Source organism: Urocitellus parryii, chromosome 4 (assembly GCF_045843805.1).
Source record: "Urocitellus parryii isolate mUroPar1 chromosome 4, mUroPar1.hap1, whole genome shotgun sequence".
Taxonomy (NCBI): Eukaryota; Metazoa; Chordata; class Mammalia; order Rodentia; family Sciuridae; genus Urocitellus; species Urocitellus parryii.
The window spans coordinates 46,706,887-46,721,010 of NC_135534.1; the positions used below are offsets into that span (position 1 = coordinate 46,706,887).

Here is a 14,124-nt window from a genome sequence, read left to right on the forward strand (position 1 = left end):
CTAATCCAGACCCCAGCCCACTCCAGCTAACTCTGAAAATCCCTGAAAAAATTAAAGTAAAAATTCCTGGTAATATCTAGTACCATCTCCATTGGGGGTAAACACTGGTCTGTCCCTCTCCAGTGTGGGCTTTGTGGGGGCCACCCTCAGGACCAGGAACTTTCTCAGAGCTGCTCTCTCAGGCCACACCCTCCCTCTCCCCTCCTCTGCCTCTGGCAGGGGTGAGGGGTGTCTTTGTGCTTCTTCTGCAGTGTACAAAAGCTGAGTGAGTTCCTGTCCAGTGCAGAGATCCGCGAGGAGCAGTGTGCCCCCCGCGAGCCCGCACCTCAGGGCCAAGCCAGCAAGTACCAGGCGGTGGTGAGTGCCCAGCCTCCCCCTGCTACTCCCAGCAATTGCTCTCTAAGGCCTGAAGCTCTGCCCTGCCATGTTGCGCCTCTACCTTTCCTCCCAGGAAGAGGGACCCCCAGCCCTGTGGGTCCTCACCTTCTAACCATCATCCCCAGCCCCTCAAGGTTGTGAACCGTAAGCGTCCTGCCCGGGAGGATAATCGGGACCTCATGGGCCCTCTGCAAAGGCTGGCCCCCAGTGTAGACGGGGATACTGACAACTGTTGTGTCCAGGTGAGTCCTAGACCGTGTGTCCCTATGCCCAGCTGCCCAGCTGCCCGGCACCATCTCCCCGGGGAAGCTCAGCATCTAAAAAGCCAGAGATGGAACACAGAGGTCTACCCAGAGGTCATCGTTCCTGCCTGTAGGAATCTAAAACTAGGGACATTGCTTCTGTCTCCACTCAGTGGGGAGTCCCGCCTTCTCCCAGGAGGGTGCCTGGGGCAGGGGGCCAGCATGAGAAAGCCAATTCCCCATTCTTCTGCCCTGGAAGTGCTCAGGAGGTTGGAGTCAGTATCTTTTGGCTTTTGCAGGGTGGGAGGAATGACTATTCACTTTGAGAACCCCTTGCCTTTCTGTCCTCTTCTGCATGGTGGGTGTGGCCAATAAAGATTATCGGAGGCTTCTTCACCTGGACCCCGGATGGAATCCCCACACTGTCCAACATTACCATCCGAATCCCCCGAGGTATGGCCTGGCTACCTGCTCCAGATGGCCCCTCAGCTTGCCCCATATACAAAGAAAAAGCCAAATCAGCATTTGCTGAGTACCTGCCCTTGGCTCACTCTTGCTGGGTGTTCTGGGCTCTGAACACTAGAGAGGGGTGGGCCATGTCCTCAAGGCATCTGTATGCTGCCCAGATGTGCAGCAGCAAGGGCAGAGTGAGACAGTAGGGCCCTAATATCAGACCACCATTGCAAACAGAATAGGTGATTCTTCACAGAATGATCAGTCTTGAGTAGCCAAGGAAGGCATGTGGAAAAGGTAGGGAGGACATCTTGACAGGCAGTGCCTTGAGCAAAGTGTGGAGGTGGGTTGGGGTGGGACCCAGTTGGCACCCTTTGGAATCACAAGGAGTTGGGCTCACACTGGGAAGCACGAGGGAGAATCAGGGATGGGGGCTAGGGGGTGAGAGTAGAGGAAGAGCCTGGGAAGCCAGAGGATGATGTCGATTTCCAGAAGGAAAGACTCAAAGCGAGAGAGAATTTCTTAGGGATTTTAGGTAGGAGGAAAGATAATGAGTGCTCCGTGACTGAGCATATCTGTCTGAATGTCCTTCTGATTAATGGTTGCTCAGGCTGTTCCTGGCTTCCCTCCCATTGCCGTCCTCCCTCCCTGCAGGCCAGCTGACCATGATCGTGGGGCAGGTGGGCTGCGGCAAGTCCTCGCTCCTCCTAGCCGCACTGGGAGAGATGCAGAAGATCTCAGGAGCTGTCTTCTGGAACAGGTAATAAGTGCCTCCTCCAGGCCCAATTAGTGGGGAGTCCTCCTTTCAACCATTCTTCTTCTCCATGGAGGATGTATCATGTATTTATTGAGTACTCTGTATGCAGTCAGTGAGTACTCAATAAATGCTGCTAATTGTTACTGTCATCACCATCATTAGTGTTCATTCACCCTTACTGGTTTTTTTGCTGAGTCCTTTGTATGTATTATTTCACTTAATCCTTAAGATAACTAACAAGGTAATTACTGTTGCCAATTCTCATTTTATAGATGAGAGTTAAATTATTTGCCCTAATTCACACAGTTACTAAGTGGCACAACTGCAGTTCAAACTCGGTTCTGTTTAACTCTAAATCTCAAGTTCACTCAACTGAATTACCTCCCTTTGTGGGAATTTGCAATGCCAACATTAGTTTCCAACTTGGTCATCAGCAAAGTTGACACAGGACATTCAGTGGGTATGTTGAGGACTCAGGGATAACCCAGACAAATGGTGGTTTCTGGGCAAAGATCACTCTCTTAATTAAAGAGAAAGAATCCCAGTCTGAGTCATAGATCTATTATTTATATCCACCTACTTCCAAAAAGCTCTTAAAACTCTTGATAAAAGATGCATATAGGGGCTGGGGATGTGGCTCAAGCGGTAGCGCGCTCGCCTGGCGTGCATGCGGCCCGGGTTCGATCCTCAGCACCACATACCAACAAAGATGTTGTGTCTGCCGAGAACTAAAAAATAAATATTAAAAAAAAAAAAAGATGCATATAGGGCTGGGTTGTGGCTCAGCAGTAGAGCACTTGTCTAGCACATATAAGGCCCTGGGTTCGATCCTCAGCACCACATAAAATAAATAAAACAAATATATATATATACATTTAAATTTTTTTTTAAAAGATGCATATAAAATGGAACCTTCTAAAAAGATAAGAAGGAAGAGCTGGGAAACAAAGAGGGTGTAAAATATTTAGAAGCTGAGGAGAGGATAGCTCCTGCAGTCAGCACAAGGCCAGCCCTCCTGTAGCCACAGGAAAGAGGCACCCAGTTGGGGTTTGTAGTCCTCATTCAGGAATAAAGTTTGCAGCCAGTTGAGCAGAAGAACAAGTTTTCCTACCAATCACTTTTAGGGGGAAAATTATTTAAGATGTCAGGTTTTCATAAGCATAAGTGCAGAACTGAGCCAAGTCTAAGACCTTGAGCCCAATGACTAAACACCAACATGTGCTCTCTTTTTCTGCTTTTCCAACAAGTCCCTGAAGTATGCGCCCAACATGGCAAATTTGCCTCTTCTGTGTGACATGGGTTGGCAGATGAACTCCTGGGATTTCCCATGACTTTAGTCAGTCTCTTGAACCGTAATTCCTTTGAGATGAGAATGTGTTTGGGGTAGAGGCATCTCTCCCTCTATTTTTTTGTCTTACTGGCAAGATTTCTCTTCCTGACTGGGAAGATCCAGACATTGGATTTAAGTCTGCTTTGCCAGTCAGTCCTTTGTTACTGACTGCCCCTCAAGGCTTTGGAGTGAGGACCCCTTGCCTGTTGCCTAACACTGTGTCGGCAATAGGACAGGAGTCCCCAGTGAACTATGAGCGTAAGAAAGCCACCAGTCTTTACTTGGGACTTGCTGTGGACCAGGCCCTTTGCTAAGGGCATAGCAAGCATGATCTCATTCAAGCCTCCCACTAAGCCTAGGAGGTGGGTCTTCCTGTTCCATTTCACAGAAGCAGGAGCTAAGGCTCAGAGAAGTTGGGGGCACTTACATCAGCATGTGGAGCAGCGGCCCTGTTCCAGGGTTCTTTCCCTTGGGTTGGAGCCTCCTGGATTTTAGTCTCAGGGTTTATTCTTCAAACACATAGAAGTCAGTCTGTATCCTGCTCGACAGGCAAATCAAAGCCTCTCTGAGCCAGGTCCCTTTCCTCCTCTTCTTTGCCTCCTCTCCATCCTTTTCTCCCCTACCTGCCCTCAAGCCAACTTCAGTGCCTCTCCTTGTCCCCTGCAGAGGCAGCAGGCATGCTTACCAGGAGTTCAGCCCTGCTTCAGACTCCAGCTATTCTTCAAGATGTGCTAATCTCCAGAGTCTAACTGCTGTTCTCTTGGAAACCTGTGCCCCAGCCTCGGCGAGACAAGGGGCCTCTTCAGGGCAGGGAACACTGGACACCTGTCATGTGCCAGGACTATGCAAAGCACTTCATTGCCTCAGACAGTCTTCACCAAGCCCTGTGAGGTTGCTTAGGAAACCTAAGTAAAGCCAGTTGCCCGAGGCCACCCAGTGCTAAAATAACAGAAGTAGGATTAGAAGCTAGATGTTCAATTATATGGGCTTTCTACTGTGCACTGAGGAAAAGGCGGGGGGCACTAAAGAATCGTAAAAAAATAATAGCTTGCCTGACTGACCAAAGGCTAGCAGCCTGTGTGCCTTTACACTCACAGGCCTGTTTCTTCATCAGAGCCGCTGCATGGGGTTTTCAGAATTCTATCCTCATCAATACATCCTTTCCCCATTGGACAGTCCAGGCCCAGATCCTGACTCTGTTCCCGGAGACAGGCTGCAATGCAAAGATTCTTATTTCTCTAGTATCCACCTTGCTCTCTTCCACAGACCTTCCCAAGCAGAGCGAGGGATATCAGGTTAACTTGCAACCAACCCTAGGAAGTTACGAGAACTTGTTCTGGATTCCATTCATGCTCTGGTTTCTCTACATTGATGTATTCACTCACTCAACATTTACTGAGCACCTATTGTGTGCCAGACCCTGTGACAACAGGAATGCAATGTTAAGATGTGGCCCCTACTCTTAAAGGAGAGGAAATGAGATTAGTGTGATGCTACAGCCTGGAGCAACAGCAGCGATCTCTGCAGTCAAGGAGGGAAAGCTGACCGTGGATGTGGTGTGCAAGCCTCAGGGATGAGTATGGGTGCCGCCGATGGAGAAAGCGGGGGTGGCCGAAAAAGATGTTCCAAGCAGGCGTAAGGACATAGTCAAAAGCTTGCCGATGTGAAAGAAAATAGTTCTGTGTTCTTGGAGTACTGGGGGTGTAGGGTACAGTGAGATGGGACTAAAGGAGTGAATTTGGCTTAGCTCAGATGTAACAGGCCTGGGATATAAGATTTAGTCCCAAAGCTGTAGAAGAAACATGCTATGGATAAAGGATGGTGGATGGGGGGCGGGGGTGGGGGGAGGTCAGGGATTGATTCCAGGAAGGAGACCAAGTAGGAGCTTGTTAAAGTGGCTAAAAGAAAAAGTCTAAGCAGACACAACTCAATCGGCTTCTCTTCTATTTCTCCAACAAAATCCTGGGCACACATAGCTCTGTCGGGACCATCTGTCCTGTATATGAATTGAATGTGGGGCTAGAGGCCAGGTGCTCCTCCACTACTTGCAAGAGCTCCATGCTCTAGATTTGGGCCTCAGGTCTTTACAAAGATGATGTGCTTGTAAAATGAGCCAACAGCAAAATAGCTTTTGACCTGGCAGCCCCTCCTGGGAGTCTGCCCATCTGCAGCCAGAGACAAGAGTGATGCCAACCTGCTCCAATGTTTTCATCCATACCAGTAAGCCCTGATGACCAGGCAGCCAGTAAGAGGCTGGAGACACAGGAGACACAAGGCAGGAAGTTGGGGGATTAAAAGGCGCAGTGTGGAGAATGCTCTGGGGACATGAGCCTTGGTTTATTGGTACAACTGTTCATTTATTCCCCCAAGGACCAAATGAACTAAGTATGGCTGAGCAAAGACTGTGGAGCCAAGCTTCCAGGGTTCAAATTTGGTCTCTGTGCTTTGGAAAATTCCATAAGCTTTCTGTTCCAGTTTCCACTTTTTACCCATGTGGTTGATGTGAGGATTAACCTAGCTTGTAGCAAGTGCCCTATAAATATTATTATAAACATTATTACTCAACAATGTACCTCTGCCAAGAACAAAATTCCCCTACTGCTCTTTAATGTACTCTAGCCTGTCTCCCGGGAGAGATGGTAGTGAGCTCCCTAGAGACAGGGACCATATCTTATTTGTCTCTCTGAACCCAGAGTGCCTTTGCAAAATTAATTCACTTACTAAATTAATAGATCAGGAAAACATGTGGCTTTCAAAAGACTGTCATTATAAGTACATCTTTTAAAAAAATTTTTGGTTAGTTTCTTTTTTCTTTTTTAATTTTTTTAGTTGTAGATGGACACAATAGCTTTATTTTATGTATTTATTTTTGTGTGGTGCTGAGGATTGAACCCAGTGCTTCACCCATGCTAGGCAAACACTCTACCACTGAGCTACAACCCAGCCCCTATAAGTGCATCTTGATGTATCTTTCCCACATGCTTTGCCCAAGATTTCCCCTAACCCCAAATTCCAAACTTTTCCATCAACATTTGAAATGAATGCTTCCTAGTAGTGCCTCAGCTGTCTTGTGGTCATTTGCTAATGCATCTGTCTCCCCAATGCCACTGGGCTCCTTGAGGTTTCATGTTGTATTCCATATGCCCAGTGCAAGATATGTATTTTCTAACTGTTCTGTGTAGGTGGCTATAAAGGAAAAAAAATGGGTCCCTGCTCTCAGGGGGCTGACAAGGCCTCTATGTACAGGGGTGTGCAGACAGAGCCCAGGGTGGGCACAGAAGGTTCATCAGCCAAGGTCCTGCTGACTGAGCTGGAGAGCTCCTGCTTATCAGCAGCCTGGCTCCAGAGATCTGGAGCCAAGATGCTTGGACTCTGAGCATTCACATTAGTAAGAGTCACCAACCCCTGTCTGGCTTTCTGCGTCAATGAACTGTCAACCTGGGAATTTGCAAATTTCCTCTGTAATTTTTAAATGGAAAACATTTTAATAAAAAGTCAATATTGGCAGATACACTCAGGTGGAATTCTTTCCCAGGAAATAAAGAATAGGATCAGAAATATCCACAGTAGAATGATTTTTAAATGTCCCCAAGGACCCAGCAGGAAGCAGGGCCTGGAGGAAAGTACTGGAGTGGGGAGGAGAGTCTCACCTCCAGATGAGGAACTGCACACAGAGTCTCACTGAGGATTCCTGAGACCCCTGCCACCACCTACTGAGGCTTCCACATATGACACACATTAGGTCTGTCTGTGCCCCCTCAGGAGGCCTGGGTGCTCCTTGCCCTGGGCCTGCCTCAGAACCTGTTGTCTTGAGTGGCTGGTGAGAAGGCCGCCTGCCCAGGTCCCTGATTCCTCAGAAGATAAGAAGAAAGGTTCTCCTCAGGGCTGCCCTACAGTCTGACCTGCTGTATAGTTCCTGGACCTTTCCAGGAGTTGGGATCAGGGGCACAGGTGCCCCTGGGTTTCCTGGGAGAGGCAGATGTGGAAAGAGGTGTGGAAGTGGCAAGCCAGGCTTGGAACCAGGAGGCCTCTGGTTGTGACCTTGATCGCTACTCACCAGCCCTGTGATCTTGGGCACATTACTTCACCTCTTTGAGACTCAGTTTCCTCACTTGGACAATGAAAATAAAAGCCCTGCCTTTTCTTCCTTGGAGATTCAGCCTTGGGACCCAGTAGCACCAATTGAACAGAGTGTTGAGGGTGAAGGGTTAAGTTTCAGGACAGTGACAACCCTGTCTGGCAGGAAGAATGGACCGTGGAAATGGATAAGGCCTAACCTACTCTTCCCAAAGTCCTTCTTCCCTTTTATTCACTGCTAGGTCTTAAGTGAGTGCTGGAGGCATTTGAGTACCCCTCTGTCTGCTCGTTGAGGACCAAGCACTGGTCTGAAAGGACTATTCCCCACAGTTCTCACACTCCTACTGTCATTGTGAGGTTTCTTCCTTTCCCCGCCACTTGATGGATAAGGAAATAGAAACTCCTCTAAGGCAAAGGCTTGCCTCAGATTTCATGGCCAGTGAGCAGCAAAGCCTTTGGATTCAAACTGTAGAGCCCGTGTTCTTCCTACATGTACACACTGCCCGGCTCCATGCACTGTGTCTTCCTCTGTCCCACAGTTCTTCCCATCACCTCCATGTCACAGTCCTTTTACCCTTCAAGGTTTGGCTCAGCTCTGGCTTCATCTGTGAAAATTTCCTCATTTTCTTACATCTCTTCTTCCTCTTCCAAATAACCTTATCAGATTGCGGGGTTTTTTTCTCTGATTCTAGAAGAATGCACTTTAAGTTAGAAAAGATACACAGGGAGAAAGAAGGTACAACAGCTTCCCAGTCCACCACCAAGAAGTATCCCACTGTTTTCTATATGTATTTGTGTATGTATCTGTGTGTTCTTTTGCACAAAAGCGCTCTAAAACTTTGTTGTTCCAGCTTTTCTTGTGGCCATCACAGCTTTTACCAGACCATGAGCCCCTGGAGCACAGGCTCCTGGTTCAACTTGTGCACATGTGCCCAGCTTTTGCCTTGCTGTGAGGAAGAATGTGGGAGCCCCAAAATGCAGGCAGAAGAGACATAGAATGTAGCTGGTGTTCATTTAAGACCCCAGCAATCAGTGAGCGAAAGTGGCTGCAAGATGTACCATTCTTTACTTTTCAGATTGAAACATACACACAAAGCCTTGAGGCGTTCATTCTAGAAAACTTAGGCTACACTAGAAAGAGAAGCTGAACCCAGATTCACACCCCAGCTCCCCTCCCTGTATACACACACACACACACACACACACACACACACACACTTCCTATCTCTCTCATTTTAGGCCTGCTCTGCAAACTCTGAGGCTCAATTTCCTCATCTGAAAAGCAGGGATAAGATGATAGGGGTCTCATAGGGTGAGACAGTAAGTGTGGACAGCTTCACACAGAGCCTGGAAACAAGAATGCCAGCCCCTCCCTTTCTTCTTCCCCAATTACTCATATGCCTGTTAACAGCCTCCATTTATTGTAGACCTGTCATGCCCTAAGCACCATGGAGGCTGAAACAGATGCTCTTCCTGACTTAAAATCCCTCTGGGGATGAAAGGCTTGCGTAAGAGTTGATTGGAGAGTAAGGTAGTCCATTATAAGGGCTAATTGAACACCCCAGACCATGATGCTCATGGCGTGAGGGCCAGGAGCACTGGTGTTGATGTCCACAGGGATTCTGCAGTAGCAGAATTAACAATCTTTGCTACTCAGGAACAGTCAAGGCAGAAGGACTCCAGAGATGAGCTTATCTAGGCTCTCTGGCCACAGAGTTGGAATTTGTCAACTTTGATTTTTCTTTTAAATCTGTCTCATGTCAACAGCTTGTCTGTAAATTGTAAATTACAGCAATCCAGTGGTTGCAGAATGCAGGGTTAGGTTGGGTTAAGAGAATGAAATGAGACCACAAAAATCAGAGAACAGGAACAGAGGAGATTGGCGATGATCTATGCATCGGGGTCTCCATTTAGTCCTGCCTCCAAGCAGGGGTTCATTAGGCTGTTTTCTATCTCTGTGTTTTTCCTTCCTGGTTTTCCTAGCAAGAAGGAATTTATCAGACCTATCATGTGGGAAATCACAGTGAAGTCTTGGAGTGTGAACATTTGATATGTGACACTTTGGAGTCAGATTTGTTTTCTTGCCACTTAATGGGTGTGTGACTTTGGGCAAATTTCTTAGCCTTTCTGAGCCTTACTGCTTTTTTGCAAAGTGGAAACAATTAAACTGAACCTCCTTCATATGGTACTTTGTACATTAAAAATGATAATACTCTTATGGTGTTTATCATAGTGCTTAAAAAGTTCAATCAATGTTATCTGGTTTTAGTATTATTAAAGTAAGACCTGTAGGAAAACAGAGCAGATCATTTTTCCCCCAACTGTGCTTATCCAAAGCACTCATTTCCTTGGCAGAGGGCTGGTTCTGGAAGATTGAAGTGTTAGGCTGGGGCAGGGGAAAAAGCACTTGTCCCCAAATGGCTTCTTTGGGGCAAGAGCTACCCACATTTCCTCCCTCCCTCCTTTCCTTTCTTTCTTCTTTCTTTTTCAAAACAAGAACTGGAACCCAGTGAACCATACCCCAACCATGGGTGGGTGGCCAGGTGGGGGGATTGCTTCTCCCCCCAAAGACTCAGCATCCTAGAAAGGCAATGGGTTGTGAAGTAACTGATATTGATCTTTCCATCTGTGCCCAGCAGCCTTCCTGATGGTGAGACAGGAGAGGACCCCAGGTACGGCCTCGGGACTGGTTGGAAGTGGATCCCAACAAAGAGAAGGACCTGGGTGGGAGTGAGGGGCCTGTGAGTGGGAATGCTATGTTGGATTCAAGGCTGTGCAGCCCACATACTTTCAGAGGCGTGAGGCTAGGCCATGCATTCTTAATGAGGGTGAAATTTGGTTTCTTGGGGGAAAGAAAACAGATATTACAATGCTCTGTGCCCATCCACAGAGCCATAGTACATAAATACATCTGTGCTGTTAAAATTTCATGGTGAGAAGACTTTGAAAGTAGATTAGTGGTTGCCAGGGATTGAAGGGAGAGAGAAGGAAAGGGCAGGGATTGCTAATGGGTACCAGGTTTCTTTCAGGGTGATGAATATGTTCTGGAACTAGATAATAATAATGGCTGCACAGCCTTGTGAGTATACTAAAACTCACCAAATTTAAAAAAAAATATGGCAGGAAAGGACAAATAGAAAAACATGTCAAAAAAGACTATGGGGTGAAAATGTGGAGGAAATTGAGAAACATGTCTAAGAAGAAGAGCTGGATTCCCCTTGGGTTCAGAGAGAAAACTCAGTCTTCTTGCTTTGTGTTCAAAGCAAGTCCAAAAAACCCAAGGAAAATAGATAAAGAGGCTCTAAGACCCTCAAAGCCTTCCCTACCATACCCTCTCCCAAAGACACCGGAGAGACTCTCAAGGTGGTATGAGGTTGGATGGGGGAGGGGGTTGGATTCACTGTGTAGTTTAAGCTTCCTGTCTTCATTCTCCCACACCAAAGAGACTTCACTTCCCAGTATTTTATCTGCCCTTTCTCCCATCTTACCCCCAAAGTGATGAGAGGCCCAGCCTCTCAAGCCGTAGTGATTGAGCCAAAAGTCAGTCATGGGCATGGCATGTGACAAGTACGGGTGTATGCAACAAGAACAAAGTGACAGAATTTCTGGCACTGGAGCAGTTCCGGGCAGTTCAGAGCACAAGGGCATCACAGCTGACATTTCTTTCCTGGCAGACCCCTCAGATTCCACAGTTGTCTTCTGACGGGGCCACGTGGGGCCGCAGATCACCCTGGAGTCCTTCTTGGCTTTCTGGGCCATAGTGGCCCACCTGCAAAGTGCAGGTGCTGCTGTCAGCTGCCCAGCCTGGCCTGGCCAGAGTGCTGCTGGCCAACAATGTGTTTGGTCTTGGCAGCCTGAGACCTTGACCTAATCACCTGAGCCCAGATGAAAAGGCTGGTCTTCAGGGACCACATCTTGAACTTTATACTCCTTTGAGCGGGCTGTTACCCTCAAGAACCTGTACAATGACGCCTCTCCCCATTCTTACTCTTAAATGAACTGGTCCCCAGGATCTCCTAACACCTCCATGGTCAGTCAACAAAGACTGCCCTGGGATGGCCATACTCCATCTCACCTGTAGCTGCAGACTTGGCCTCAGGGTGCAAAGGAGCTTGGGATCTTTATGGAGGACGTGGTCTATGAAGACAGAACCTGAAGTGTGTCTTTCCTCCTCCACAGCAGCCCGGAGCGGGAGACAGTGGCTGACTCCGATATCAGGTACCATATCAGGGACACTTGCCCTCCAGGGTGGGCTCCCTCAGAGAACTCTAGGCCTGAGGGGGTGAAATCACCCTGAGGACAGTTCTAGGTTCCAGCCCCAGCTGCTTGGGTGGGCAGGAGCAGGCTCTGTGCCCCACAAAGGGTCTGTGCATCAGGCTGTACTCTTCATGCCAGATCTCAGGGTTGGGTGATGGGGAGAAGAGCTCTTGAGAACCACATTATACCACATGTGATTCCCTTGGCTCCTCTTTGAAAAAACAAGCTCTTTCCCTTGGAGTCCAATGGTTCTGGAATACTGAAGATAAAGAAATCAGAGGTGGAGTGGTTACCTGGTTTGATCACACTTTTGGCTCTTCCTTGGCTCAGGGTAGAGATCCAGGAAAGAGAGCTGATTGCAAAGCTGGGGCAGGCTGGGTGTAGTCTGAAGAAGGCCAAGGTCCTATTCCCCAGCCATCTGAGGCCTGGAACACCCAAACCTGCCCCAGGCCCTGGAGAAGGGAGAGGTCACATGGTACAAATTTCTGCCAACTGTACCTCCCATCTAGTGCTGCCCCACCACTTTAATCCAGTTTAAGCCATCAGCTTGACACCTGTTCTGAGAATAAACCCCTAAGAAAGCCCCCCCAACCCCACCTCTCAACCTGCATTTTTCAGGAAGAGAGGCCCAGTGGCTTATGCATCTCAGAAACCATGGCTGCTAAATGCTACTGTGGAAGAGAATATCACCTTTGAGAGTCCCTTCAACAAACAAAGGTAAAAAATCTCCAGGAGGAGGGAGGGTCCTGGGGGAGGGGAAGAACTGGTCTCTGGCAGTGTTACCAGCTGGTCCCAGGCCCCACCAGCTGCCCTGCCCCTCATCAATCACCCGCACCCAGTCATCCTACTCTCCAGGCCACTTACCTGGGAGTCCAGCCAGCTCCATATGGTCCATCTGGAAAGGATCCAGCTGTGCAGGGGCATGGGGCAGCACTGCTCGTGGGTGAGAGGAAGGAGAAAGCTGTGCTGCCTAGTCTCCTGGCTGGTGGGCCGACTGACCAGCTCCATCTGATTCTCCATTCTCACAATCCCCACCTTCAGCTCCCAGACTTATGCACTATTTTCCTTCCATGATAATAGTGAAGGCCAGCATTTGTTAGGGTCTTACTAGGTGCCAGGCAGGGTACCAAACTCCTTGTACATGCGATTGTCCCTAACACCCACAACAACCTCAGGAGGTGGGTATGTTATTATTCCCATATTACAGACGAGGAAGCCAATGCTCTGAAAGATTAGGTAACCAGCCAATAATTAGCTGAAATGGGTTTCAAATCCAAAGCTGCCTAAGAACACATTTGTCACCAAGACACTCTGATGCCTCCATGGATCCTGGCTGGCACCTTCCCAGGTTAAGAGCTGGCCAGGAAAGGATGAAAAGATCAGGCTAAGCAAATATTTGACCAGCCATCATCATTACCACCTAAACCAACCAGCAGTGATTTTCCCAGGTGGTACCCTGAGCATGGGCTCTGGCTGCAGTTTTTCCCACTGCACAGAGAATGTGGGCTCCCTCTTGTCACTTAACCCCACATGTTTGCTCTCATCCAATTTTGTCCTTCAAATATTTAACCTGCCTCAAGCCTGCATGAGGTGCTGACCTCAGCTCTTTTGAAGCTCACATGATGTTTGCTTGCACCTAAGTAGGAGGCCTAAGTAAAGACATTGCTCATTCTGGGCACAGATACCCAGAAACTAATGACCCTGTGCGAGTGCTGAGGCTCAACTCTGGCCAGGCTGATCAGTGACATTCCCTGCCCCCACTCCTCTCCAGGTACAAGATGGTCATCGAAGCCTGCTCCCTGCAGCCAGACATTGACATCCTGCCCCATGGAGATCAGACCCAGATTGGGGAACGGGTTCGTAGCAGCCTCCCTGCTCCCCACCCATCACTCCCACTCTTCCCAGAGATCCTTCTCAGGGAGAGTGGACAACTGGGAAGAAGGATAGGGATGGAAGCTGATAAGTTGCCTGCAGTGGGGTCAAACCGGATATCTTTGATAATGGCATTCTTGATGGGTTCTCGGTCCTACCTATTGGATGAGGTCAGCTTAGCACCTGCCCAGGCTGGGGATGACTTGACATCTCCTTCATTTGCCCCATGTATATATTATGAGCACATATAGCACTGTTCTTGACCCAGGGTTGTATTGTTCCTGTTCATTCTCCAGGTAAGTTCCCTCCTCCACAAGCTTAGATATATTGGCTTCTCCTATGGTCTTCTCCTGGGTGTGATTTAAATCCCCACTTCCTCTGTCCTCTTACACTGGTCAGATGGTACCTAGCATCTACATGATGAATATTCAGACTTGAGGTTCATGCTCCCCACTTCCAAATGAATTCAGCAAACATGTACACGTTCCTTCTTTCTGCAAGGTGAAGAGAGCCAGCCCTCAGTCTCAAATGGCTCATGGTCCAGTAGGAACCAGAACAATCTCCCATGAATGGCTGAGGGCATGATCTGTTCCTCCCCTTTGATGACAGGGCATCAACCTGTCTGGTGGTCAGCGCCAGCGAATCAGTGTGGCCCGAGCGCTCTACCAGCACACCAACGTGGTCTTCTTGGTGAGTGCCACCCTGCGTGCACATTCATGCACACACATGCACACACGCACATGCCTACAAAAACACAC

At 48.4% G+C, this 14,124-nt stretch overlaps 1 protein-coding gene across 10 annotated transcripts in view; it reads left to right on the top strand.

Moving 5' to 3' along the window:
* The window catches only part of Abcc8 (ATP binding cassette subfamily C member 8), a 74,397-nt gene that overhangs the window by 42,269 nt on the left and 18,004 nt on the right, over positions 1-14,124 (top strand). For 3 of the 10 annotated variants that reach the window (XM_026398970.1, XM_077797527.1, XM_077797526.1), the window contains exons 13-21: positions 252-357; positions 504-620; positions 998-1,073; positions 1,728-1,833; positions 9,874-9,909; positions 11,417-11,455; positions 12,113-12,211; positions 13,266-13,350; positions 13,976-14,056. In XM_026398970.1, the coding sequence (XP_026254755.1) occupies positions 252-357; positions 504-620; positions 998-1,073; positions 1,728-1,833; positions 9,874-9,909; positions 11,417-11,455; positions 12,113-12,211; positions 13,266-13,350; positions 13,976-14,056 (745 nt within the window). Of the gene's footprint in view, positions 1-251; positions 379-455; positions 621-997; positions 1,074-1,727; positions 1,834-9,873; positions 9,934-11,416; positions 11,456-12,112; positions 12,212-13,265; positions 13,351-13,975; positions 14,057-14,124 lie in introns of all 10 variants that reach the window. The other 7 variants (XM_026398971.2, XM_026398975.2, XM_026398974.2 and 4 more) reach the window with 5 other exon arrangements.